At 35.2% G+C, this 24,133-nt stretch overlaps 1 protein-coding gene across 1 annotated transcript; it reads right to left on the bottom strand.

Moving 5' to 3' along the window:
* Positions 1 to 15,626: 15,626 nt before the first annotated feature.
* LOC124834206 (plant/protein) lies at positions 15,627 to 18,926 on the bottom strand. The gene is made up of 4 exons (XM_088103851.1): positions 18,606 to 18,926; positions 18,378 to 18,510; positions 16,403 to 16,571; positions 15,627 to 16,007 (listed from the first exon to the last, which is right to left on the bottom strand). The coding sequence occupies exons 1-4, from the start codon at positions 18,819 to 18,821 to the stop codon at positions 15,788 to 15,790; spliced, it is 738 nt and encodes a 245-aa protein (XP_087959977.1). The 5' UTR covers positions 18,822 to 18,926; the 3' UTR covers positions 15,627 to 15,787.
* Positions 18,927 to 24,133: the final 5,207 nt, after the last annotated feature.

A 24,133-nucleotide genomic window follows, 5' to 3' on the forward strand; every position in this document is an offset into this window, starting at 1 on the left:
AGGCACGGATCCCATGGAGAAAGTGGTGTGTTGTCATGGCTTAGGAGATGCACAAGCTTTATTTTAACTTTTGAAGAAGCGGTGCTGCTTCACACAAATGGTGATTGAATTTGGAGAAATTTCAAGCTTTTCGATTCATATTCTAAGAAGTACCATGCTCATTTATTTGCTAGCATTTATTTTAAGTGTTGATTCCATGATGAATAGCATTTCACTTTAGCTACCTTTTTTTTATTTTTATTATTTGTTGCATTTTAGTGTTCATTATTTTCTTCGTTGCTACATTTTGTCATTGCGTTTTATTGTTCATCTTATTTTCAAATGTTGTTTCAATCTTGGTTTGCTTTACTGATGCTTCTCATGTTGCGTTTAACGTTTAAGCTTATTTGGTGCATTTCAAGTAGATTGCTGTTATGTTTTCTGCGCGTTTATTGTTCCAGCATTTTATTTTCAAATATTGATGAATTCTGCATTCTCTGATTTTGATGTCTTTTACCGTTCGGCCTTGATGTTTGACATTTATTTTCAATTATGTTTGGTTGTATTTACTTTCCAGTTTTAATGTTGTTAATTTCTAATCGCAAAAACATTTTCAAAAAAACCCCCCACTACGTGTTGATCTGAGACTGAACCCAAATTGGTCCTTGAGAGACGACCTAGGAGTCAAATCCTAGCACTATACTGCATTCTTTTATGCACAACTTTTGTTGGGAGGTGCGACCCTCCCATCAAAATGGCGCCGCTGCCGGGGACCAATGGTTCAGTCCTAGGTTTTTTTTTGTTGTGTTTGTGTGTGTTGTGTTTTGTCTTGTGTTGTGATGTGATGTGATGTGATGTTCTGTTCTGTTGTGTGTGTGTGTTGCATGTATAAATGTGTTGTGTTTTATTTGTTTCGTAATTTTTAGTATTTTTCTTTTTCCATGTCTACCTATTTTGGTTATGTGAATGGTGCTTATTCTGTGAGTGCCTCTGATTATGATTCTCCTTCTGCATGTTACTCTGATTATAATTCATATTCTGCTGATTTCTATGTTGAGAACAATATGACTCATCCTCTAATTTCTGAGAGTGCTCTTTGTGAGCCGGTTTCACTCAAGGAGGATGATCTTCATTGCGATCTCACCCCTGGACTGATACATTTGCTGCCTAAGTTTCATGGTTTTGCAGGAGAATGCCCACACAGACATTTGGAGGAGCTCCACATCATGTGCTCTTCAATGAAGCCTCCAGATGTCCCTCTTGATTACATTTTCTTGAGCGCATTTCCGCATTCATTACAAGGAGCAGCTAAGGATTGGAAAGACTCTCTTCCTCTGAGATCCGTTACCGATTGGGGATATCTTGAGCATCAGTTTCTGAGCAAATTTTCCCCTGTGCAATATGCTTACAGCAACGGTCTTGGATGGAATGACCCTACCTTGGGATGGTATGATGCTCCACAACATCAATATCAAGAACCACCATTCCAGAGTACTTTTATGCCTCCACCAGTCCAGCAATACGAGAGTCAGCAGTATAGTGCTCCTGCCGAAATAGCTCCTCAGCCTTCTACTTCTGAGCCTACATTGCAGGAGTTGTTGGAGCAGATGACCATGCAGAACTTTCAGTTTCGGCAAGAGAACATGCAGTTCCAGCAAGAAATAGGAGCTGCTATTCAGAGTATGACTGATCAGATAGGGCAGATGGCCACTCAACTCACTGAGGAACAGTCTCAAGATTCAGAGTTACCATTTCAGACTGTTCAGATTCCAGATGATGATGATAGTGGCATCAACATAGAAGATGGGGAGAAGAGTCATGAGCTTACTACTGCGCCACATACTTTCCCACCTTCAAATGGTCCTACTCTTGCACATGCGGAGACTTATGAAGATTTTGAGGACCAGGCAGGTATAAGCAGTAATTTTGAGCCAGGTAGACCATTCTCATCCTCCACCACTATTCCAATCTTTAGGGAAGTGGAGGTAAACATACCTCAAATTGATTATTCTGTTGATGATTGTGCTATGCATGATTATGTTGTTGAGAGGTATGCTGATGATTATATTGTTGTTGAGTCTGATTTTAATTTTCCCTCTATGCATGATGAGAACCAATTTTTGCTGTCGCATCCGAATGTTTATTCTCCATGCATTGAACATGAATCTGAGTCTGTAGTTGATATTGCTTGTGATTTTGAAATTGATTCATGTTCTGAGGATGTATCTGAGGTTCAGTCTGATAAATTGGGATTGGGTGTTATACCCCTGCATGAAATTTCTGTAGAGCCACATTGCACTAACCCTATTGCAGGAGGTACAAATGAATTTGATCAACAAACACCCACAGTGGAAAATAAAGGTGCTAACACTAACAAAAGCTTCAAGATCAATAGGCACCAGCTGAACCTGCTCATCAACAATCTTTGCCTCTTAGATCCAGCTGTGGATGATATCTCCCTGCTAGATCAAATCTGGAGGATGAAGCAATTCTTCCTCAAAACTTCCTTGCTGGATCCAATGGTGGAAGACATCTCCCTGCAAGTCCAAAATTGGCAACTGCCACCATGATCAGGGGAGTTTTTCTTTTCTCTTCTCCTCCTTTTCCTACTTTTATTGCACTTGTCCATGATGTGTTGATTGTTCTGATTTCTGATCTTATGCTTATGACACATTGAGGACACTGTGTAGTTTAAGTGTGGTCTATTGGGGGAGATTTTTATTTTTTTTCTTTGTTAGTTTTTGTTTTCTTGGTTAAATTTTTTTCTTTTCTAGGTTATTTTTGTCGTGTCTTGTGTACAGTTTTACATGTTTCTCTTGATTTCTGGACTTTGATTAGGTTGTAGATGTGTCTTTCACTTCATTGATACTCTGATTTGTTTGAAATCCTTGCTTTTCTCTGCTTGGAAAGATGATTATGATGTTTGAGAGGTTGATTTGATTGTGACATAAATTACCCTGTGTGAGAATTTGAGCCACTTTGTGTTCTTTCTTGTGTGTGATATGTCTCTTGATTGCTTGCACATATGCCTTGGCTTGACTCTTGTTGATAATTCTTGATTGATATGCATGTTTGAAAGTGATAAAGGCAGTTTTGTTCTTGAGCCTCTCTAGCCAAATAAGCTTACCTTGTTTTGATCCTTTGATAACCCCTTTTGAGCCTATACTTTCCCCCATTTCTTTGTTTTGAAGCTCATACACTAGCCCTAAGTGAAAAACCATGATTACCTTAACCTTAGGGAATTTTGGAGCTTTGGAAGTGTTTTGGGAACAAGTGTGGTCTCCTTGGGGTTTCTGATGAATTGGCTGGGTGGTTCCTCTTCTTGTTTTATGTTTGTAAATATGTTGTGTATCTTGTCTCTTATAGTTGTGTCCTAAACAGAGAGAAAAGAAAAGAGACAGGATGAAAAAAAAATATAGAAAAAAAAAATGAAAAAAAAAGAAAAAAAAAATATTTTGTGAATAATGGAGTCAAGAAGAGGATTGAATTAGAGGTTTTGGGTGTGAGTTGACTGTGTTTACACTTGTTCCCCATTGCTCCTCTATTTCTTTTGGTTTGTAGCTTCTCATCCATATTTATCCTCCCTTGTCCTTGGCCCCATTTCACCCATTAAAGACCTTTTGATTTGAACATGCATATGTTTTGAGTGTTGATATTAGAGGTTTGCCAAGTCTGTTGTTGTTTGCTTTCTTGAGTGCATTGAGTTGAAATTCTTTACCTTATACACTTGAGAGAAACACTGATAGTGCATCTGTGAGTTTTTGTTGCTTTTGATTCACCTCTTGAGCTGATTGATCATTTTGCCATGTCTTGAATTGCTTGGATGATTTAATGAGTATCTGCTTTCTCTGATTGATTCTGTGTTGGATATTGTCTACTTCCTTTCTTGGTCCAGATTCCTGGAGAACTGTGTAATTCTGTTTCTGTTCCTGTTTTGGAGTCTTTGTTGTCTGTCTGTCGAGTCTGTGTCACCTCCCTGATGTTTGAGTAGTTCCCTGGTTTTCGTTTTAGTTTTGCCCAGGAGTGCAAAAGACTAAGTGTGGTCTATTTTGATGAGTCGTTATTTCTTGAATTAGATTTAGTTTATTGCACTTAAATAAACCAGGGAATTGTGTTTAATTGTTTGGCATTTCCCCGTTTTTCGAATTCCGCTTAATTTGGTCGGAAATTTGTAATTGTGCTAATTTGGATTTTCTGAGCTGATTAAGTGCATTTTTTGAAATGCAGAAAAATTTCGGAAATACATTTTGGGACATCAGGAAGAATGCCGAATAAATTAAAGACTCTCCACACAGACATTTTAGAATTAATTAAATTGTAATTCAATAGTTTAGAATTTCTGTATCAACTTTTACATTTTGGGTCAATTTTTGGTAAATTAGATTAGACCCAAAATTAGAAGTTAATGACTTGGCACCCTAGGGTTTTATTGTGTGGACCCTACCCTAAAAAAAAGAGAACTTAGGGCCTTAGAAGAGGAGGAGCCGCCACTTGCAAAAGCAGCCCCCACACACTCTCGGTCTTGGTTCTCTTTGGGGGTCTATCTCGGGTTTTGGTTTTGGGGGAACTTTTCCTTGGGTTGAAAACGCTGCTTTGGAATGAAGAGCACATATTCTATTTTTCATTTTTGTTTGGCAAGTGCTGGATTCATGAACAATGTATGTTTAAGTTTTCATTGAATGAAAGATTGTGCACGTTAATCTCTGCTCGCATTTTATGATTCTGGAAGTGACACTCGGCGATTGATTTAGCTAGTTGGCAACACGGTGATGGATTTTGGTGATGCACACGGCTTACTTCAGCAAGGTTACGTCTTGGAAGTTTTATCATTTTCTTAGAAAAGATGAAGGCTATTTGCCTTTGGAGCATGCGCTGATTTCAATTGGACTGCACGGTGATAGATTTTTGGTGATTCACGGCTGGCTGGATGTAATAAGCAAGGAGAAACTTTAGTTGGAAGTAGTAGGTGAAGTGGTGTGCAAGGTTAAGGTGCCACGGATGGGTCCAGTAGGAGAATGTAGTAGGAAGTGGGGGCTGATTCATCTTTGATAGAAAAGAGGAAGCTGCGTTAGGGAGAAAGTGGTGTGCGAACGAGAAGGGGCTCTTGGTTTTTTTTCTTTTTTCCTTTTTGTTTCCAGCAGCAAGGTGAATTCGTTTTCTCAGAAGCAAAGTGGTGCACGGTGACGTTCAGCTATGAGGCAGATCCGGAGAATTTCTTTTGAAAGAAGCGGCAATTCATTTTTTTAGAAAAAGAGGCGCTGAGTCATTGTAGCAGGAGGCACATGCGGTGCATTCATTTTGGCTTTGAGAGAAATAAATGGTGATTTAATTTGAGAAGTAGATTATGGGGGCTGGAATGATGGGCACGTACTGGAACGCTGGAGCCGAGGAAGTTTCGGTCATCATTGCTAGGTCCAGTAGATGATGGAGTGCACAATGTTGATTAAATTGGAGAGGCACGGATCCCATGGAGAAAGTGGTGTGTTGTCATGGCTTAGGAGATGCACAAGCTTTATTTTAACTTTTGAAGAAGCGGTGCTGCTTCACACAAATGGTGATTGAATTTGGAGAAATTTCAAGCTTTTCGATTCATATTCTAAGAAGTACCATGCTCATTTATTTGCTAGCATTTATTTTAAGTGTTGATTCCATGATGAATAGCATTTCACTTTAGCTACCTTTTTTTTATTTTTATTATTTGTTGCATTTTAGTGTTCATTATTTTCTTCGTTGCTACATTTTGTCATTGCGTTTTATTGTTCATCTTATTTTCAAATGTTGTTTCAATCTTGGTTTGCTTTACTGATGCTTCTCATGTTGCGTTTAACGTTTAAGCTTATTTGGTGCATTTCAAGTAGATTGCTGTTATGTTTTCTGCGCGTTTATTGTTCCAGCATTTTATTTTCAAATATTGATGAATTCTGCATTCTCTGATTTTGATGTCTTTTACCGTTCGGCCTTGATGTTTGACATTTATTTTCAATTATGTTTGGTTGTATTTACTTTCCAGTTTTAATGTTGTTAATTTCTAATCGCAAAAACATTTTCAAAAAAACCCCCCACTACGTGTTGATCTGAGACTGAACCCAAATTGGTCCTTGAGAGACGACCTAGGAGTCAAATCCTAGCACTATACTGCATTCTTTTATGCACAACTTTTGTTGGGAGGTGCGACCCTCCCATCAAGCGCTCTTCCAAAACGAGCGCTCGTCAGCCTCCTCCTCATTCTCAACGAACGTTCGTTAAATCCCCGCAACGAACGCTCGTTATTTCACTTCATTCCTAACGTCCGTCCAGATTCCCCCAACGCTCGTTATTTTTTAATTGTTTGTTTTTTCTTATTTTATTTTATTCTATTTCTTTTATTTTGTCTATCTTACTTCATTTGTTTTATTTATTTCTTTTATTTTTATTTTATTTATTATTTTATTTTGTTCTATCTACTTATTCTAGATATTTACTTATCCTAAAATATATATTTAATAATGCAATATTTATAATTTAAATAAAAGAATTTACAAAAAATATGTTTTAAAGGTTTAGGCACATGTGTGATCGCACGCATCGTCCTTGTGCTAAAAACCTTTTGTCTTTCTAAATTAAAAATACCAAAAAATGTTCTAAAGGTTTGGGCACATGTGTGATCGCACGCATCGTCCTTGTGCTAAAAACCTTTTCTCTTTCTTAAATAAAATTACAAAAATAGGTTTTGAAGGTTTAGGCACATGTGTGATCGCACGCATCGTCCTTGTGCTAAAAACCTTTTCTTTTCCTTAAATAAAATTACAAAAATATGTTTTGAAGGTTTAGGCACATGTGTGATCGCACGCATCGTCCTTGTGCTGAAAACCTTTTCTCTTTCTTAATTAAAATTCCAAAAATATGTTTTAAAGGTTTAGGTACACGTGTGATCGCACGCATCGTCCTTGTGCTAAAAACCTTTTCTTTTCCTTAGGTAAAATTAACAAAATATGTTTTAAAGGTTTATGCACATGTGTGATCGCACGCATCGTGCTTGTGCTAACAACCTTTTCTCTTTCTTAAACAAAATACAAAAAAAGGTATAAAATCTTCAAAAAAACCGAAAACATCAACAATTTTAAACAACAAATAGTCTTGCTACCCAGAACTGCGTGATCCTTGATTCTCCATCAAAAGTGGAGATACGTAGGAGCAAGGCTAGCCCTTGTCAGGTTCACTTTCCCAAAAATCCAAATTTATGCATAATCATTTTCCAAACAAAATTTTCTAAACAATTTTCAAACAAATTTTCAAGCAGTTTTCTAAAAGAACTACGTAACCCTGATTTCTCATTTTGAATGAGAATACGTAGGAGCAAGGTCAATCCTTGTCGGGCCCAAAAAACTAAAAAATATGTTTTGTTTATTTTAGAATTTTATTTTAGGGGATAGTTAAACATGTTGAAAATCACATCATATTCGTGCATTTAGTTAAAGGTACTGCCTTAGGGCAGGCGTTGTGGGGTGCTAACACCTTCCCCACGCGTAACCGACTCCCGAACCCAATCTTTGGTTTTCGTGGACCGTGCTTTATCGTTTTATGGTTTTTCCGTAGTTTTCCAGAATAAACTATGGTGGCGACTCCAAAATCTCTTTTCAAAACCCGTGTTTTATTTTTTGGATCGTCGTCCCGTCGCGATTCCGGTTGCGACACAATGTCTAAAATCAAGTTTACACTAGTACGAAAGATTAAAAAATATTGATCGTTTCTTCCAAATGTTTTTCGCAAAGGTAGTTTTATGATGTTTTCCGAAGACAATGTTAATTTTTTTTTACTTTGTTGTACACTTCTTCACCATTGTGGGGTCTGCACACAACCTCATCCTCATCACTTTATTAAATGTTTTTTTCAATCTACGGTAAGGATGATTACGACGAAAGAATTTTCGATATCTTGTATATATTGTCTTTTGACCATGCTTCTATTGAAGGTAACTAGTGTTTCCTTCACAAATGGGACATGCAAAATGACCTTTAACACTATAACCGCTCAAGTTTCCATATGCTGGGAAATCATTTATAGTGCAAAACAACATTGCACGCAAACAAAAAAGTTTCTTGAACATTTGAATCGAACACTTCGACTCATTCATCCCACAACATTTTCAAATCATCAATTAAAGATTTCAAGTAAACATCAATGTCATTTCCAGGTTTTCTAAGACCTGATATCATCATGGACAACATCACATATTTTCTCTTCATGCACAACAATGGAGAAAGATTGTATAACATCAACATAACTGGCCATGAACTGTGTTGGCTACTTAAGTTCCCATAAGGATTCATACCATCAGTTGCAAGTGCAAGTCTTAAGTTTCTTGGATTTGCACCAAATTCTGGAAATGTTTAATTGATCTTCTTCCATTGTGGTGAATCAGTTGGGTGTCGAAGAAGATTATCGCACTTTCTTTTGACAACATGTCATTTAAGGTTCTTTGCATCTTCTTTAACAGAGAACATATGTTTGAACCTAGGTATTATAGGCAAATACCACATCACCTTAGCAAGTGCACCATCATTACCTTCATCATTAGTGTTTCTATCATTTTTCTTTTTAAAACGGGATAAACCACATGTTGGACAATACTTTACCGAAGCAAACTCCTATATGTGCAAAACACAATCATTAGGACAAGCATGTATCTTTTGATATTCGAGTCCCATTGGACAATAAAATTTTTTTGGCCTCGTAATGACGAATAGGTAGAGTATTATTTTCTGGAAGCATCTCCTTCAACAACTCCAACAACTCTGTGAAACTTTTATAGTTCATTAAGTCCTTGCTTTTAAACTAAACAACTTCGAAGTGGCAGACAAACATGTAAAGTTTGGGCATCCTGGAAACAATGGTTGCTCTAAATCATGTTTAAGAGAATCATACAAATTAGCTCTTCCAAAATTATCTTCACCAACATCACGTATCATGTCCTCTAAATGATCAGTCAATCATTCTTCCACATAATTTGTTCCTTTTGACGTGGTAGGTTGGTCCAGTACTTCTCTATGCCAAGTCCAAACGGTATAAGTTCTCATTATGTCGAACATGAATAGATGGTCATGCATATTGCCTAAGTCTTGGAGTGTTTGATTAAGACAATAAACACAAGGACAAAAATATGTCTCGTTCATAAACTTAGCATTTTGTTCAACATATTGCAAGAACTCCGAAACAACCTTCTCATATTCTTCACTGATGCTACGTTCATTCATCCAGCTTCGATCCATACTATGTTCGTAATATACTTCATCAGTTTCAATTTTTTAACTCTCACAAGGTTAGGTCCTACCCATTCAGAAAAATTAAGACACATGCGAAGAAGTCTACATCATAAATTTGATAAGATTTCGGCAGCATTTCGCATTGGTCTCCGATATACACTAAATGAGAGTAGTCAAGGATGACCACAATCAAATATGCATCTGGAGAACAACACAAATACTGAATCGAAATTTTATCAATCTTATCCATAAACTCCAACGTACATGTTATAGCAAATTATGAAAAATAATTTTCCCAAACGGTCCAATCGGACAATTCAAAATTTAATACAAACTATTAAAAGATTAATCGTTTGTGTTAAATTTTAAACGAGAACTAAGTTTCACTCAGTTAGATACTAATAATCTAACATACCAATCATAACAACACAGCAAAACTTTATCACATGCATATTCAAAAGCCAATAACATGCATATGCAAAAGCCAATAACATGCATACACAAAAGTCAATAACATGTATATATCCAAAAGCCAACAACATGCAAATCCAAAAGCCAACAACATGCAAATTCGAAAGTTAATAACATGCATATCCAAATGCCAAAAAGATGCATACCAAAAAGCCAATAACATGCATAGACAAAAAATTTTAAACAATATTGTTAACCTTAACCGATTAGAAACGTAGTGAAGGAATTGGAGGAATGGAAACCGCAAGAAAGCGCTGCCCAAGAACACAAGAAATCGCCGCCCAAGGAAACGAGCAAAGTTGCACCAAAACACAGCAAAAACTCATTTTAATCGGTTCAAATGGAAGATAATCCATCAAAGACTAATTTAATCGGAGTAAAAGAAAGTTTAAACGGTCCAAAAGAGAAAAAACGAACCTGAAAATGCAAAGCCGCGAGAGAACGCGAGGAGGAAGATGATGAATAGTGCGCGTAACTGCCCCGAGTTCGCGCAAAGTGTAATAAACAGCCTTAGACGTCGGGGCCCTCCCCCATCAGACATCTATATATGTTCACACGTTTAGGCCCCTACCACACCGACGTCTATGTGTATTTAAAAATTAATTTTGGCGGAGGCTATCCACGTCCGATATATAGGGCCCTGGCGTCTAGATAAACATTAGACGTCTGACATAGGGGCCCGGACGTCTAAATCAATGGAACAGGGCACCTTTTCACCTACCTGTCAAGTCATTAGGTGTCCGTCATAGGGGTCCTGACGTATATATAGACATTAAACGTCCGACATAGGGGTTCGGACGTCTAAAGCAATGGAACATGGCACCTTTTCACCTACCTATCAGGTCATTAGACATCCGACATAGGGGCCCTGACGTCTATATAGACATTAGACGTTCGACACAGGGGCTCGGACGTCTCCACTGCGAAAGAAAATGACTTTTGTTATTTTGGTGCCACCATTAGACGTCAGGGTCTTGCCAGTCGGACGTCTAAGAGCTGTAAAAAATAATTTTCTGCCATATTTTGGCGTCCAACTAGGAAGAGCTGACGTCTTCGTGAGTATAAACGTCGGGGCCCTCCCACATCAGACGTCTAAATAATTAACTTATTTACAGAAGTGCCACCGGTCATTTTTTACGTTGGATATTTTTGGGTTCTACGTCTAATAGGTGACGTTAAAAGACTTTTCTGCACTAATGTGACCAATCTAGCTATTGAAGATGTGAGTGCACCATAGAAGTCATGAAACAAATAACTACAATTGTAGTCGATCATAATTTGATTTTGAGTAAGTTCATTTTTATCCCTTTTCTTGAGTCAATTTTTAGTAGTTTTGTATGTTTGCTATGGAGAGCTTTGCATGTGGCTCCAAGGAGTTCAAAATGAGTCTTTGTTTGACTAAGACTGTTAGGATGTGTTTATATTGTTAAGATGCAAAGGAGACACAAGGCCGAGATCGCCGCACTCCGAGCAGAGCATGCAGTCGTGCAGGGAGAACAATCCGCCCAACACTCGGTTTCTCTAATACTGACCCCATCTAAAGATAACAACCATGTGGAGGACCAAGCGTAGCCGGGCAGGGGACGAGTAGGGCTGTTCAGCTTCCAGCCATGTCAACTAGGAGGGGGATGAGGGGAGAGAAGTGAACAATGGGGCGACAAGAGCGTTCGTCCCCATCAGGATCGTCCCTACAGAAGGCCTGCTACCTTTCACAACTGCCATCATGGAGGCCCCGATGCCTGAGAAGCTCCCTCTAGTGTTCGAGAAGTATGATGGATCTATAAACCCGGACGATGTGTAGAGTTTTCTCTTTGTCCCTCAAAGAGGAAGCATTGACTTGGTACAATACCCTTCCTCTCAACACAGTGGATTGTTTTGTCACTATAGAATCTCTCTTTAGCAAACAATACACATTCAGTCGCGTCCAAGGACTGACGCACGTTACTTTGATTAATACGAAGCAGGAGAAAGACAAAACATTGAAAGCTTTTATGAAACGGTACAATGAGACAACCCGACAGGTGGGGGATATCAACCATGTGTTCATTTTGAATAACCTATCATCGGTACTCAGGGCTAGGTCGTTCACGGATAGCTTGTGTGCTAGACCACCGAAGACTATGGATGAACTTCAAGATAGAGCATCTAAGTTCATTCAGATTGAGGATATGCAGATTTTCCACAAGAAGCAACAAGAAGAAGCATCTGCGGTGGGGAACAAGAGGGAGGCCAAGAAACCGTTCGACAACGATGAGAAGGGATGGGGATCCCATCTTAAGGACCTACCCCGCGTGCCAAAATTCAACCAATACATTGTCCTCAATGCCCCTAGGGCCAGAATCCTGGAAGAAGCCCTGAGCACAGAACTTCTTCCTCCTGTCAAGAAAAAGCTCATCCCAGAAATGCAGACGGTAAAAGGTATTGTCGGTACCATCAGAATTTGGGCACGCTACCGAGGAATGCGCCCCTTTGAGGGATAAGATTGGGGGCACGACTTTGATGACCGTCGAGTCTTGAGTTGGTTGATAAGTCGCCCAAGCCTCAATCGGGGTCGCTTTCGCAGTCGCCTGCGTCCTCTAGCATGGTGTAGGTGCATGGGATTAAAACGGAGGCTTCGCAGTGGTCTTTGTAGCAACTTGAGGTTGCTTAGAAGACTCCTCATGCTTGACTTGTCCAGCAGCCGCCTTGAACTAATCTCTCTTAGGATTGCAGGAAGTCATAATGCCTAAAGAATAACAAAAAATTTAGCTATCCTAAAATCAAGTCAAACTTATAAAGTGCAAAACGAAAACGCCATACCGAACACCTCAAAACTGAGGTCTTCCCACCCAAGGCAGTTGATAAGCTTTCGGAAAGGGAGTTGGTGAGGCAAGTCATCAAGGATACTAAGCGTTTCCAACTCGATCGAAGTCATTTCGGACCTCAACCAGAAGGTCAACTTAGCGGGGTTCTGCGTCTAGTATAGAGGAAACCTTGGTCGTCCATTTTCATAGAAAAAGCGCGAACGGCCAAATTCGATAATTTCTACCTTAAAGAATTTATCTTTGAAGCCCTTGAACGAAAGGGAGAAAAGATTGAATAAGGCCTTCCCTTTCTTAGAAATCAAAGACACCCAACCACGCATGGCAATCGGCCTGGTGCGAAAATAGTGTAAAAAGGTGACGGGTGTAGGTGTAAGGTGAACCACTTGACAAATCACCGCGATGGCTTGGATGTAAGCCCAACTGTTCGGGTGAAGCTGAGAGGGAGCAATGTTTAAAACCCTTAAGACGTCCGTCTGAAAGGAACTGAAGGGGATCGTATGCAGAAATCATTTGGATTGTCTCCCTTTCTATGAAAGACATGCGCATTCCCCTCGCAGACTGTCAACTTAAACAAGGGATCGAACTCTATTGCTTTTAGTACGCAGTTACGCTTGACCTAGTCCTCCAATTGAGCTTTCGTTCGAAAACATGTCGAAAACTCGTTCACATCATGGTATGCCCAATCGTAACTAATAATGACTAGTAGCACCTCCCCTTGCCCTTCTTTCTCCTTAGCACCTTCGATTATCACTCCACCGTACACGAAGTTGCGTGGACCGCTCAACATTATTCTTTCTCTTCATTTACAACTACTGATTCGACGTCCATACCCTCATCCCGCTCGGTTGACCTAACAAAGGTAGACGAAGGCTCCGACGCTGCCGTAGACGAAACGTCGCCCTCATTGTCTCACCCTCCCCTTCCCGAAGACTCCTTAGACGAAGATATGGTAACAGTAGCCATTATTACCTTTATTGAAATGATTTGAACGCTCTTGCACGAAGTTAGATAGGAAAACGGTGAAAATGACGTGAAGGACCTATCATATTTATAGACAATGAATCTCGAACCTAAAAACCACCCCAACCATTGGATGAAGTCAGATCCAATGGCCCAGTTCAAAAGACTTTGCACCTTCTACCTAGTGCGGGAAACGAAAAGTCGCATCTAACAGTTCAAATCAAGTGACTCTATAACTTCCCCTGATGCGGGAAATTTGCTATCAATTGCCAACGGGAAATTTTCAAAATCAAGGAGCATCCTGTACCGGACGAAGCATGTCGACCAAAGCTTATAAAGTCCTTTAGCCAAACTTGTTCGTCTCAGACTTGGGGGACTTGTGTACTTTATGGACCGACTGGTACATGCCTACCGATCGGTCAACCATATAAGAAAGTAACCTTGAAAAAACCTGCGAGACCGCACGGATGGGTGATTTGTTCGAACATTTTGACCGTTCGGTCCAAACTTCTTATCCACAAATTAACAAAATAAAAACATGCCTAGATGATATTGGGCCAGTCATGTTTAAAGGCCCAATACGAAATCTATAAATACAAAAACAAGATAAAAAAATAGATGATTGCATTTATTAAGCATTTAAGATTTAATTGTAATAATCAATCAATAATAAAAAATAACTTAAACGTCAGAATCTCTTTAGCATATACCAATCCGCATGGATTGAATCATTTTGGAAAGAATTCAACGTAGCTACAGAAAAAGGAAATAAAATTAAGACAAAAAAACCACATTAAATTGTGTCCGACCTTACACACTGAAACAAGTACTACATAATATACATAATGAAACTAATTTGGCAACTTTTTAATTAAACTATTCTACCTCTTAGCAACCAAAAATAATTTATATAATCATATAACATTATATATTGAGATATATTTACAATTGTAATTTTCATTTACTAAATAAAAATAATTTTATTATATTTTATAAAAGCACAAATTAGTATCTACACATTTCTCTACTAAAAAAAATAATCAAATAGCCTTTCCCCTCAAAAGAAATTACAGCAATTATTAAATTTATTCGAAGCAAGACATGACTTTTCCATACTAACAAGTCCTTTTTTTTAATTCCATTATATTTTCATAACTTTTCTTACAAAGTTAACTGTATTTTATTTTCTTATAATTACATTATTTTATTATAATTATAATAGAAACATTGGACACGCAAACAATACATTATTTTATTATAATAGAAATATGGAAACAGAAACAATGTTTTTTTCCTAATAATCATCACAAGAATTACACATATAGTAGCGGGGACAGCAATTTTATATTTAAATTAATTGAAAATATTGTTTGCGAAATTATTTTTCTTTGGGATATGTATTCTTACTGAGCTAGCTTGAAGAGAGAATAAAAAAAAACCAATTAATTATCCTAAACTCTAGAAAATAAAAATTAATTCTGGGGCTAAGCTATCCTTCTCTTGAACCGATGATTATTTAATAATTCATCTCCCAAAACTGAAATTTAATTTCACTATTATGAAGACGATAGTTAATAGAGGGCAAGAATGGAATTATATATATATATATATATATATATATATATATATATATATATATATATTTTATTTTTATTTTTTTCTTGCATGATAAGATAAATAACTTATAAAAAACACTACAATAACAGCTATTTCAAGATAGAGCTAGTAAATTCAATAATAGCATCCGAATTTCCGTATTCCCTGTACATATTTTTATTCTTAAATCAATTTAGTTTGAATCAAATCAAACTAAACTTACCCCTTAAATTATAACTCTTCCTCGTTTTCTAAGACATATACAAACATGAAAGGATCACACACCAAACATACTCCATAATTTTACTCTATTCTAACAAAGTAACAATCTGAATATTTGATGAAAAATAAAAGACCATTGGTCCGTCTTTTAATATTTTTTAAAACGTTAATTTTAAAATATGATTTTAATATCTCTTAACTAGTAAAAGATTATCACAACCATGTTTTAACGGCTTTTTCTTTAAACTATTCGAAGATGCCCTAAAATTATCCGAAGAATAATTCTTGGTTGCAATACATAGAAACTACAGTGACTTGGTTCTATTCCACAGTGACTTGGTTCTATTCCACAGAGCCAGAAGAGATCTCTCTTACCGAACAAAAATCTGACTTAAGCTACAAAGTTGGCGTTGTTAATCGAAATTTGTGAATTTAAAAATCATAGTCCTAACCACATAAAATTATATATACCAGGTAACTGGTAACCTAACTTACAAGGAAACAAAGATAAGGCTAATCAAACTGTTGCCTAAGTTGCATCTCTGTTTCACTTTTCCAGGTTGCATGGGATGATTGGCCCTTCATTCTTTTAGATTTTTCTTTATCTTTGACAGTCGATCCTTTCTTCTTGGACTCTGTGCTGCTATCATTTGGAGGGCGATCACCACATACAGGGCACACCATTCCACGAGCACTGGAGTAGGTCTTGGGAATCCCACACTGCAAGCACATTCTACACAGAATATTTCCAGGTTATTACTATTATCTATTTCAAACATCATGGCATTTTCCAAGATAGAGCTTAGAGGAAGATAGAACTGCATATTTTACATAAAAATTAGGAAACGACAATGCTTCATTATTCAAGGAAATGCCCTACTTAGATTCTGCACATCACCCACATATTAGTCTATGTCCTATGAAATAGTCTCCACCACGTCTATCAACACTCAAGTAGTGTGTGTGTATATATACACACACACACACACACCATCAAGTGATACATGAACACTATATATCCAAAATGCATTCAATGTTATTATTTTTAACAACTAACTGAACTTATAAAGGGGCTTTATGAACAGACTACGGACAGGACTACTTACTAAGGAATAATGCAAAGCATACCTTAAAAGCTCTGCAGCATCTTCAGCATTAGGATTTGTTGCAGTTGGCACCCGCTTGACTCCTTCTGATGTGCCAGAGGTAGCTGATGTTGGTGGTTGGCTACCTTCGATGTCACTTCTTACTCGCTCATGAATTCCAATCAGTTGAGGTTTTGCCTCTACTACCGCACCTATATGAAATATATCATAAATATTATACTCAACAAATTTCAAAATCAACCGGAATGTAAACTAACAAAAGGCAAAGGATTAAGAGAGGATTATTCACTTTATTATAACAAAATACCAGCTGAGTTAACACACCCTAGCACCGTCACAATCCTTGAGAAAAACTATTTTAACTGACCATTAGAAGTTTTTCCTGGTAAAAGTGCATTTAAGATTTGGCAACTGAAGCAACAAAACCCAGAAGCATTTAGAAAGGGATAGAGCCTTTTAAACTTGATTGGCAGTCAAGTAATCTATTTATTTAGCTTTCTTTTAAAAATAAATCCCAATCAGAAGCCTTTCTATCTTCGTCAGTGCTTGTCAAAGAACAATTTATCCATAAAAGACGTACAAGATATTTTCTTAAAAAACAAACCACGAAGCAACAGAGGGGAAAAAACTTGGTGAATCAAATTCCTATGCAGTTGGCACTAGTTTTAATTTTTTTAGTCTCAAGAAACTATTGGTAGAAGGCTCAACACTCAATTTTTTACAGGGGGGTCGGCACATTATAAGAAGTTGAAAAATACAAAGTTCTTAGCACAAGAGAAAGTACATATCACTGTGTGTGTGTGTGTATATATATATATATATAACCATAATCGTCATTCAACGTTTGATTTTCAAGCAGCATAAAGCATTTTGCAGGGTATACATCAAGCTTTTGCTCACTGTCCATGAGCACAAAACAGACAGCCCTATTTTACATTGGTTAAGTTGATGTTCTGATAATCATTACCAATCTTATATAAAAACTCGAAGAGTCATACATAAACTTTTTAGTATCAAAAATGATTTTATTCATTTTTATTCCAGTACCATTCATGATGAAAATCTCGCTGGAGGACACCAATCAATTATGTTAAAAATCAACAGCTTTTACATTACTGACTTGTATTGTTGTGTGACTTCCAGGGTGATCAATCGTTGTGCCAGTCAACAAAGTTAAATCCACATGATAAACTATGGTACACAGGAAAGCCATATCAACAATTGACATGACCACAATAAACCGGAGTACACCCCTTCTTATTGTTAATCCAATCCAAAAACAGCCCAAGCAACTGAACTTACACAAATAACAAAATAACAACATGACAAACCAGGAAAAATGTCTGCAATCAAATCTAAATTGTCACATCAATTTCACTGAATACTCTTTCCAGTTGTACACTATAAATTGCAAGTCTAAATTATATGTAAGAAAACAACCCAAAAATCAGTGTTAGCACCCCCCATGAATACCATTTTATAACATTAACAAAAGAAAGATTTAGACCTGTAGCTATCTCAAATTCAAAGGGAATCCACAGTTTGCTTAACCACAACATAGCATGCCCTTTTACAGCATAGGAGGCCACAAGCTTAGCTTAAATATCTTGTCTTGGTCTAAAAATTATAAATCCTACCAGGAAGCTTTTATTTACATTTTTATTTCTTATTTACATTTTCTGTTTTCAGTTTTTAATCATAAAAACATCACCAGTTTTCAGTTTTCAAACTGTTTTCTGTACAAAAGTTCAATAACAGAACACATGGAAAACAAGGCAACATTTTGATAATTAAAAGCACGAAATAATAGAGCAAGTAAAAACCCCTTATTTCTCCACTTAAAATATTTTCAATACTGAAGGAAAAATAATTAAAGAACAAGGGTTTTACTTCTAGCCTCTTAAATCTCCCCTACTCCTCCATTAACTAAACAAAATAAAACAAATAATTAAATGAAAATGACAAGCAAAAGAAAAAGAAAATGAAGAAAATAATACCAGTGGGTAAATCTTTCTTGTCATTGCGGCGCCTCCTATTGCGTTGCCTCCCATGTTGCTCATCATCGTCTCTCGAAGGGTTGCTATTGTATTCCTCCACGCTGTTGTTCAGAAATTGGGGCGGTCCTGCAATCTTCGTTACGAAGCAACAACGACAACATCAGATTCAACAACGGAGGGGCAAATTGGGAATTGAAAAGGGGATAAGAGCCATCGAAAGTTAGTTACTTCGGAGAAAGCGTCGAACGCAGAAGGAAGACCAGAGGCAGAAGGAGGGTTAGGAAGGTGGTTGAAGATGGATCTGTCGCCGAGAGAAGGGTGGTCCACGGAAGCGGCGGCGGCGGTGGCATCGTCGTCGGAATGTTCGAGGTCGGAATTGTTGGTTTGGTCTTGGTCCGGTTCGTCTTCGGCAGAAGAATAACCTTGAATAAGGGACAAGCTCATTGTGTATTTGTGTGTGTTTGACTTAACCCTACTCTGTTACTTCTTAGTTTGTTCTCACTCAGTCCAAAGCATATATCATGGACATGGCTATATTCTGAGTCTGGGATTTCCCTTTCTGATTTATATATTTTCAAGAATGATTGCAGGGTCCCTATGCTATTAGGAAACAAAATAATTTCTTTTTTTTTAATAGATATTTTGTGCTGGATAAAAATATTATATGAAATGAGGACTAATTTTATTTCAAATACATTTGCTTCCTTCTTTTGTTAGTTATAAATATTTCTTTAATGAGTTGTATTTTTTTCTTTTATAAAAACTAACTATTATTATAATAGCCAGTAAAAGCAGTGCAATAGTTTTTTTTATGATAATAAAACATAATAATATACTATTTAATTTATACTTTTATTGTAAATAATTGTTATTTATTTTTGTAGATAATTCTTTTATTATAAATAATTATTTTAATTAAAAATGGTTAAATAAGAAAAAGTTAAATTAAAAAATCACCTAAAAAATAAAATTAATAAAACAAGCTTATAAAGTTATTATTTAAAAGATAAAATAGAGAATAAAATATGAGTACGAAATAGAAAATTTTTAAATATGATATGGATAAATATGTTAATTCTTATAACGAAAGATAATGAAAGGGATGTTGGTTTTATATATTGTAAATATATATATATATATATATATATATATATATATATATATAATTTTTGTAAAATTAATATTAAAAAATTATGTACTAGATATTTTCTTAATTTATTTAATTATTTTTATATAAGAAGAAGTTATTCAAATTTTTATTTTATTAAATAAATAAATAATATTTTTATTTATTAAAGCGTTAAATTGTCCAACCAAATACACAATCGTATTGATATCGAAGATAGTTATTAAAAATGTAAATTAATTGACAAAATAAATGATTGATAGGTTGGTTACTTTTATAATATATGAATTTTTGTTAAGATCGTTATTTATATTTTTTATCATGCTTGCAATTTTTTAAAAGATTAGTATTGATTTTTAACTTAACTTTAGGTTAATATTTGGTTTTTGTTAGTTAGATTGAAAATATACTCTTTTTTATTAAATTTACAACTCGTTTTATAAAACATAAAATAAAACGTACTTTTAAGATGTATTATACTTTTTAGTAAGAATATTTAGTATTTAAGGTAAGATATTGATAAAAAGTTTCTACATCAACATGTTAGTGTTACTAAACCATTAAATATTACTTATGTTATCTAATGATGATTAAATGAATGTATTTTCACTGGTTAACAATTTTAAAGTTTACATGTAAAAGAAATATAATAAAAGAATAATAAAAATATGTATGTTAGTTTCGTGATTATAAAGTAAAAGAACAAATATCTATATTCAATAATTAAAAAAAATAGTATTATGTCACACTTTTTAAGTTCATTTTACATAAAATATAAAGGTAAAATAATTATAAAAATATAAAATTTTGTATTTTTTATAAAAAGAAAAAATAAAAATAAAAAAGATAATAAATTAAATAATATTTTTTAAAAAAACAAAAATAAAAACTAGCTGATGTGTAGAGTGTGTTAAAAATATCATTAAATTAAAGTGACATTAGTAATAAAGAATAACCACAAGATAATTTATTTGTCACCATTCCTAACATTACAAATTGTTACATACTAGATATACACGGAATTATGATTGATGTAGTTCATTGATTGACTTTTCTTAGGTTTAAGTAATTATCAATTTAGTATTTCATTTAATTTTTAATTTTAGATTTTTAATTAATTTTATTGTGATTAAAAGATTAATTTAATTAGGATCTATGATAATTAGATTTATTGAGTTTGAGATAAAAATGTCTTAAAGCATTTTTTAGTTGGATAGATTATGTTTGTATATTCTAATGTTTGTTGATATAACTGAATTTAAATTTTAGTTCATCCAAAGTGTGAAAATAAATTATTCCAAACTACAAAACAAGGCCAAAATTAATAAATTTTGGAAGGAATATACAAGGAGCTAAGATGCCCTTTCTCAAATGGACCATACAAAACTTATTCATAAACCTTCTAAACTATATATTTTCTATTTTCACCCTTCCTACCACTTACAAAATTAGCTCCAATTAGATATAGACACATGTCACTATCCACCACTTTCAAAACTAACTAACCAGAAGCAGTTATGTGTCCATCATCCTAGCACTCAAGATCTGACCATCCAAAATATGACATGTCATTGTTTTCTCCAAATCAGAATCACCCATCACTAATCTCCATTGAAGCATCTCCCCCACGCTGAAGCTACTAGAGTCACCAGATTGGAGCACTACCAGTGAATTCAACCACCACACACCTGCAACAAATACATGTGAGCTCGTCACAGCACAAATCGCACATGCATCACAAACCACACCACCCATCAAGCTAGACCCAAAGCCCAATCAAATTTTTTTATAAGAAGACCTAGGGAAAATAGAAAAGAGGACCTAATTTCTACCTTTCCCTCCATTTTCTTCTACTTTTATGTTACTTCTATACATTTCATGGAGTATTAAGCCTTTAGAGTTTATTTTACCGTAATTTATTAAGTGGATTCTGATGTTAGAATGAAATAATTTTTTTGTTCTTTTTAGTATTGTTGTGGTTTTTGTTTACTTTTCTTTTGATTCTGAATCTAGTAGAAAGTAATGATTTCTTTTATTGTAGCTAATTAGCTTGATGTTTTAATTTATACGCATATTCATTATATGAGTTTAAGGGTTTATATATTTAATTGAGACTATACATTCATTTAATATACTAAAGGTCACTTGATAAGATTGAGTGTAACTAGATTCTTCACGACTTATTTAACTCTTGCTTGTCTTCATGAATTGAAGACATCATTGTTGACCGTGTTTAGCTCTAAGGAGTGGAAGACAGACAAGGGAATATTTTTCAACTCCTAATTTACCTTCAACTAGTCGGCAGTGTATGTTTTTCAACTCCTGTCGAGCCCTCCACGAGTGGTCAAGGAACTTTTTTTCAACTCCTGACTTACCTTCAACTGGTTGATAGGGAATGTTTTTCAACTCCTAATTTACTTTTAACCAATTCATAGGGAATGTCTGTCGAGCCCTCCATGGGTGGTCAAGGGACATATTTAAACTCATGACTTACCTTTACCCAGGCGACAAGGAACATTTTTTAACTTCTACCTTACTTGCAACAAGTGGTCGATGAAGCTTAGGATTTTGGTCAACATACAACAACACAAAAAGACAAGTGTCAAAGGTAAAACCTATTTGCATCGGATGTAGACTGCCTAAAATGCCTTTGCACAATATATCATGCTCGGGCTTAGGGGGCTTGTATACTGTACAACCATCCTCTCCATAAAGTCGAACGCTCGATCGCCCAAGCTGACCCCTAAGCCGACCACATGCCCAACTGCCCAGGTCGACCACTAGGACGACCGTCCAAGCCCACTAAACCGACCACACAGGCCAACCACTAGTCCAACCCCAGGCCGACCATCAGGCCCACCATCAGGCCCACCAGGACGACGACTTGATCAAATTATCAACGGTAATAACTCATTAAACCCTTAATGCAGATTAAGGTGTGCTTAATCTGTCATTAGGCCAACAAAAGATAAAGCCCCATTACAACTATTATATAAAGGTCTCATATGTCTTTAGAATATCATGCACATAATATGCACCTTTAGCCAACTAAACTGTCACCTACTGACTTAAGAATCAGAGTGTCTTCCGCAAATACCTTCTCAGAGATTCTACATGAGCGGAACAAAGTGTAGTCAAGCTTCCCAACAACTCAATTAGTCTCCTGCACATATGGTCTATTACAATACTCGATCGACCTCTTGCATGTTCCATTCCGATCTACTACAATGTTCCTCAACAATCTCCAACCTCAAAATCGACCTAAGAACCCTATACTCCAAAACATTAAGTAATTGAAATATGTCATCATATTCATCCTTTTACTTGCTTCACACCTATTTGAAAAGTATTTATAAATTATTACTTTATACTTGTTAGTATATATGAATATTCATATATAATTTTCTAATTTTATATTTTTTAAAATTTTAAATAAGACTATTTACTAAAAATATAAACTCAAATAATTTTTATCTTAAAGTATAATCCAAATAAATTTGCATAATAAAATATTAATACAAAAAAAAGTTAGTTTTTCTAAGTTACACTACCAAGTATAAGTTTAAATAAAATAATCTCTTTAAAAATAGTTGTAATGCTATAGGAAATAAATAAACAACATAAACATATAAAGTTATATTCTAAATAAGTTTTCAGTTTTTAATGTTTTCCTTATCTTCTTATTGAAGACGTGAGTATCGAATGAATATATGTTTACAAAATACTTTTGGATATCCAAGTTAGTAACAACACAAAATAACAAAATAATAATATATGAAGATTATTAAATAAATATTTTCTTCAATAAATGTTTGTATTGATAAATCTTTGGAACATTTGTAAATGAGGTTAAGAGAACTGCTCACTCGATCATAATTCAAGTGTATCAAAATTGAGTGAATAAAATAAAAAATAGCATTATCTAAATCACCTAATTCTAGAGAATGAGATATCTCTACTAATATGATTATCACGTACTTATATTCCTCTGGTTAATTAGCATATATTCAAAATGATTATATTATTAATAGTAGACATCCATTTAAAATATCCATAATTTATATTATTAATAGATTTTACATTCAAATGATTTTAAATACTTTTATTAACCTAATCTTTTAAAACCTAAAATTAAGATTTTAAAATGTATATATAGAATAAGTAGACTTGGATTTTATTTTACAATGCTTATAAAAGCAATGTTTTAAACAAAATCACATTTCTTTCCTATAATTAGCAAAACTACTAAAAAACAAATTATGCTTTTAAATGAAAAATAAATTAAATATGTGCCTATAATTTAAAATTTTACCTCAGTAATTGTGTGTATATAAAAGTAAAAAGTTTGGTGAAATTTGTACATTTGACAACAACCAATATTTAAAGATTCTTTTTTCACCAATGAAGCAAACATATTTTAAGAAACGAAAAATCAGTTAATACGCTAATTGTGGTTGTTAAACGTAAATTCGAAAATTTCTTTTTATCCACTCTGAGACAGCCGTAATCGGTTAAATATAATTTTGAGAATTAATTTCTAAATTTAAAATGTTCAATTTTTACCGATCATTCAAATTTTATTTGTGAAAACTAAAAGGGGTTTTAGACGGCATGTTTGACTAAATTGACC

The sequence above is a fragment of the Vigna umbellata genome, chromosome 1 (genome assembly GCF_029865625.1).
Source record: "Vigna umbellata cultivar VRB3 chromosome 1, Vumbellata_1.0, whole genome shotgun sequence".
NCBI lineage: Eukaryota > Viridiplantae > Streptophyta > Magnoliopsida > Fabales > Fabaceae > Vigna > Vigna umbellata.

Excerpts from the sequence above, each read along its gene's own strand:
- LOC124834206 (XM_088103851.1), bottom strand. The coding sequence starts at position 18,821 with ATGAGCTTGTCCCTTATTCAAGGTTATTCTTCTGCCGAAGACGAACCG. Across the intron at positions 16,572-18,377 it reads CAAGAAAGATTTACCCACTG|GTGCGGTAGTAGAGGCAAAA; the intron begins GTATTATTTTCT and ends TATTTCATATAG. Across the intron at positions 16,008-16,402 it reads GATGCTGCAGAGCTTTTAAG|AATGTGCTTGCAGTGTGGGA; the intron begins GTATGCTTTGCA and ends TATTCTGTGTAG.